The 1,180-nt window shown below is 48.6% G+C and overlaps 1 protein-coding gene across 1 annotated transcript in view; it reads right to left on the bottom strand.

The window, feature by feature from the left end:
* PRKCB (protein kinase C beta) overlaps nucleotides 1-1,180 on the bottom strand; it is a 104,750-nt gene continuing 103,570 nt past the window's right edge. The window contains exon 17 of the mRNA XM_015643016.3: nucleotides 1-1,133. Within this exon, the coding sequence (XP_015498502.1) occupies nucleotides 981-1,133 (153 nt within the window). The 3' untranslated portion in view covers nucleotides 1-980. The remainder of the gene's footprint in view (nucleotides 1,134-1,180) is intronic.

Raw genomic sequence — 1,180 nt, 5'->3', positions numbered from 1 at the left:
TCATTCAGGATTTTTTTTTTTAATGATGCAGAAGGTCCTGGATTACTGACTAAAACCCCCAGGAATTTGGTGGAAATCAGGGAAATCAAGATGTCTGTGAAATCCATGGGTTTGGAGCCTGGAAGAGAATAGCAGAGGGTGGAAAGTAGAAAAGTTTCCGTTACAAATAGCCCTCAGTGCAGCCCTTTGTTCTTGGGCGTGTTTTCAGTTGGTAAATTGTAAACCAAGAATATAAATGTGTTTTGTTTTGGTAGAATATTAATATCCTTTACAGAGCTGTTACATCTCGACAGTGTCTGTGAAAGATTTATGCGAGTGCTGACAGAGCGTATCAAAACTGCAAACTGTTCCAGATGTTACAAAAAACCCCCACCTCTCACTTAGAAAAAGGTTTGCTGTGATTTACAGGACCTGGCATGGGAGTGGTTGGGAGTGGCGATGCCAGAGCGCGGGGAAGGCGGGTGGTGGGGGATGCTCCGGAGAGCCGGGCTGACCCTATGGACAATGCATTGGAAAAGAGAGGTCTACAAGCAGATTTTTCCACACTGATCAAATATATCCATGTCTTGAACAAAAGGCTCCTCTAAGACAAGCTCACACTCATCGCAAGCTTCAGCACAACGCTTTAAGCGATCGACCATGCTTAGCATTCCACAGCAACGCTTTGGGAGTAGCTGGGTCACTGGGATCTCAGCGTCCCACTGCAAAAATTACAGAGACCGTAGCAATTTGGTATATTTCTGTTTAAAAACTCTATTAGTCACCACCAACTATAGTTCCTAGAAGTATCACTGACCGTAACTGGCACCCCGGACACCTCCGGCTAGGGAAACCAAGCTAGCGAGTGGCACGGACATGGAGCGGCTCGGAGGAGCGGTCGGTTTGGGAGGGGATGTGTCTGCACTGCTAACCCCGGAAGACGAGTGTCCTATGTACAGGGCGACCTGGCGTGGGACAGCGAGGACAGGGCTGCGCCGCGACTACACGTTAATGACAAACTCGGGGTTGGTGTAGGAGAATCCAGCAAACTCGTTCTGGTCCAAGTTCATGATGAAGAGTTTGTCCGTGGGCGTGAGCTCCACCGGCTGCCGGGTGAACTCTTTGTCGAAGTTGGAAGTGTCGCGTTTGTCCTTCTGTTAAACGGAAAGCAAAGAGTTAAACTGGGGAAGGAGTGAGGCAG

Source organism: Parus major, chromosome 14 (genome assembly GCF_001522545.3).
Source record: "Parus major isolate Abel chromosome 14, Parus_major1.1, whole genome shotgun sequence".
NCBI lineage: Eukaryota > Metazoa > Chordata > Aves > Passeriformes > Paridae > Parus > Parus major.
Note: the sequence above shows the minus strand (reverse complement) of the source record. Positions and strands in the feature narration are given on the sequence as shown.